General features: G+C 49.5%; 1 protein-coding gene across 1 annotated transcript; it reads left to right on the forward strand.

Moving 5' to 3' along the window:
- Positions 1–295: 295 nt before the first annotated feature.
- Positions 296–1,142, forward strand: LOC147979245 (uncharacterized). Its single transcript, XM_087515103.1, has 2 exons — positions 296–578; positions 658–1,142. The coding sequence occupies exons 1-2, from the start codon at positions 296–298 to the stop codon at positions 1,140–1,142; spliced, it is 768 nt and encodes a 255-aa protein (XP_087371229.1).
- Positions 1,143–3,613: the final 2,471 nt, after the last annotated feature.

Raw genomic sequence — 3,613 nt, forward strand, 5'->3', positions numbered from 1 at the left:
CTCTGTTGATTGATATGGCTTTAACTACAGAAATTTTGTGATATTGGGGCTCAACTTTCTGCAATGAACAAACAGCAAATCAGCCTCAACCTTGATCTGGAATTGGCCAAGAAGAATCTCAAGACCGCTCGTGACGAAGTAGCCGCCATGGGAGGTAACCAATCGCTAACTGTATACCCACTGCTGGCACTTTTCCTTTCCATTTTTTGAACCGAGTGACTCCACTCGAGCAGATGTATGTAGTGAAAACCGCCAACTCCAAGCCCGTCTGAAGAATGTTGTTTCTTTAGAGAAAATGAAGCAGGCTTTGGAGAAGAAGGATCTGGATCTTGCTGCAGCACAGAAGGAGGTGCGCGATAAAACAACACTTGCTGACAAGAAGCTTGCTTCAGTCGGCAAATTAGAAGAAGAAAACTCCAAGCTGAAGACTGTTGTTTCTGACGCCAATCGGGAGGTCGAGCAACTGAAGAAGGACAAGGAGAAACTGACCGACGAGCTTGGGGGTCTCAAGGCCAAGAATGGTGAACTGGAGTCTTATCTGGGCCAGCTTGCTGCAAAGCTGGTTTTAAAACTTGAAGGTACTGATTAATCTATCTTATTTCTGCCGACTGCCAAGTCTAATTATACCGTCGACTCACCATTCACTCGACTGTGCAGAATTTTGCCAAGACTTTGAAGCAGAAACTGGGCGGGTCGAGACGGGTCTTGATCCCATAAACTGTCCAGTCAAGGATGATGTTGCGATGAACGTGCTGCGGTTGGAATCTCGTATGGACAGTGTGGTTGCTTATCTTGCCCGCCTGAAAGCTGCGATGACTCGGGTTGATGCTGAACTCTGGCCTCAGGCGGAACTGTCTCAAGACCTTGAGTCTCTGATGACTCGACTGAATCAAATCCCCGAGCATGTGCAAGAATGGAAAAAGTCATCCGCTTGTTGTGGTGCTGATGTCGCGTTGTCTTTGGTCCGAGTGCACTGCAAGGACGTCAAAGAAGACAAGCTGGCGGAACTCAAGGTTGCTAACACGAAGAGGCACACTTTCCAGTCTTTCATGGACACCTTCCTTGATGCCGCCACTCGCATTGCAGACAGCATTGACCTTGACAGTTTCTGCGACCCAGCCAGTCCTTCTCCTGATGCGTAACCGAAAAAACATTATGCCTCACTTTTATTTGCCTCGGAATGCCGAGTGATTATGTAGCCATTAAACTTCTTCGGGCTTCATGATCGAATACTTTTGATCCGCCATCCAGTACTTTAGGATTTATCCGAACTTGGTTTATTTCCGAATATGCTTGCGTTTGCCTTCGAGTGGACTTTGTTCTTCACTTGGAATAATCTTTGTGCTTGAGATGTAGCTCTGAGGTGGTTGTAACGCCCCGAGACTGTTGCGCCAGGTGTCTTCTAGTTATTCGTTGTTGTTGTCTTGTCTTTTTCTTGCGTGTCATGCATTTCATATCATGTCATCATGCACATCGCATTTGCATACATGTTCGACTCATGCATCCGAGCATTTTCCCCGTTGTCCGTTTTGCATTCCGGCACTCCTATGTCCTCCGATGTCCCCTTTTGCCTCTTTTCGTGTGCGGGTGTTAAACGTTCTCGGATTGGACCGAGACTTTCCAAGCGGCCTTGGTATACTACCGGTAGACCGCCTGTCAAGTTTCGTGCCATTTGAACCTCGTTTGATACTCCAACGGTTAACCGAGGAACCGTAAAGGCCTTGTGTGTGTTGCAGCCCAACACCCCTCCAAAGTGGCCCAAAGCCCAGCTAAACCTCCTCCATCCTCTCGGTCGTTCGACCACGATCGCGTGGCCTTAAACCACACCTCGTTTGGACTCTCCTAGCTCCCTCTACCTATATATATGTGTCTCCCCCTGGATTTTCGCGCAGATGAAACCCTAGCCTTCCTCTCCCTCGCGCCGCCGGACAATTTTTCCCACCGACAGACATGTCCTCCGCCCTCAGTCGCTGCCCCCGCGCCAATCCGGAGCCGCCACGTGGCCTCCCGCCGTCGTCCACCGTGCCGGCCCGCTCGGGCCCAAGGCTAGCCCCCGTGGCCCGGTCGCCGCGCGCCGCCGCCCGTCTCCTCCCGCCGCGGGCCCGCGCCCGCTCCTCCGCCGCGCTGCCCCGCTCCCGTTGGCCGGAGCTCGCCGGCCATCACCGTTGCCTGCGCGCCGCCCCGCCTTCGCGCTCCGCCGCCGCCCCGCCTTCGCGCTCCGCCGCCGCCTTGCCTTCGCTCGCGTGCCGCTCCTCCTCCCCAGTGCCGGCCATCGCGCCTCGTCCGCCACCACTCGGCCCGGTCGCCTTGCCGCCGTCTCCGGCGACCAGAGCTCGCTGGAGAGCACCACCTCGCCGGAGCCCGTCCCGTCCGGATCCGCTGCGAGATGGATGAGATCCACCACCACCGCGATCCAAACGGCCTCCCTCGTCCCGGATCTCCTCATCCCGCTCTGCATTGTCCCGCGTTGACTTTCGCGGAGGTAAAATTCCACTAAGTCCCAGATCTGTAACTTTTTCAGGCCATGTTCACTGCATCATAACTCTGCATCCGTAGCTCCGTTTCGCGCGTGCAATATATCAAATTGTTCGTCTGGATGTCCTTCATTTCATTCCATTACACCATGCCTGTTTGAGTTCATCTTGATACCCTAAATGCTGTTGCAAGAGTGCTATGTAATGTTAGTTTCTGTTTCTTAACAGATTATAGTCATTTGTCATTTTTGCCATGTTTAATGTGTGCTGCAAATGATCATGAGCTCTACATGTGTTTTGTTATATGCCATGCAATCTTTACAGGGGTGTATGCCATGTATTTTTGTGATCAATGTGGTGACTAGCACAAGTATGCAAAGTAGCTCTCGTGATGTTGTTGATTTCAGGGACTTAGAATTCTTCCGAGTCATTTCCCTGATGTTATTTTTATGCCATGTATTCTTGTTGCTACAGAGTGATCCATGCCTCTTTTGAGCATGTTCAGTAAGGATGATTTTGAGATATTGTTATGCTCTATCCATCCATGTCTTTGTTTGCAATTATGGAGTGCCCTAGCATGACTCAATCTGGCTCTATTTTTGCTATAAAATGTTCCTGGCAGATTGTTTACGTGTTAATCAATTTTGCCAAGGTTGTTGTAGTTGATCCATGCATGCTATGAGGTTGTTCTTGCCATGGTTAGCTACTTGAACATGTCTTCTTGCTGGGTGTATGCTTAGTTTGACATGCAATGCCTTGTAGTGAGTGCATCGAGCTCGCAAACATGCCTATGTAACTCTGTTTCTGCCATGTCCAGTTTTCTACTAAGTCTGAATCTGTTAACGATACTTGCTATGTTTACATGGTTGCCATTGTATTTTATTATCCTTTTTGGCTTATGGTCAGTAAGGGATTTTTGTTATATGCTTTGAGTAGTATCATAACATGCCTTGCTTTGCCATGATATGTTCCTGTAGCATGTTGCAATCTTGCTCTAAACTTTGCTTCCTGATGTTAATTCCTGACATGTTGTTAATTTCACTAAGTCTGTGAACCTGTTATCTTTTGCACTTTTGCCATGCTTGTTTGAACCTGCTATTGTGTGAATTGGCCGTAGCTCAGTGTTCATCTTTTGTCAA

The sequence above is a fragment of the Triticum urartu genome, chromosome 3A (genome assembly GCF_056163025.1).
Source record: "Triticum urartu cultivar PI428250 chromosome 3A, HENAU_Tu73, whole genome shotgun sequence".
Lineage (NCBI taxonomy): Eukaryota > Viridiplantae > Streptophyta > Magnoliopsida > Poales > Poaceae > Triticum > Triticum urartu.

Excerpts from the sequence above, each read along its gene's own strand:
- LOC147979245 (XM_087515103.1), top strand. The coding sequence starts at position 296 with ATGAAGCAGGCTTTGGAGAAGAAGGATCTGGATCTTGCTGCAGCACAG. Across the intron at positions 579-657 it reads GCTGGTTTTAAAACTTGAAG|AATTTTGCCAAGACTTTGAA; the intron begins GTACTGATTAAT and ends TCGACTGTGCAG.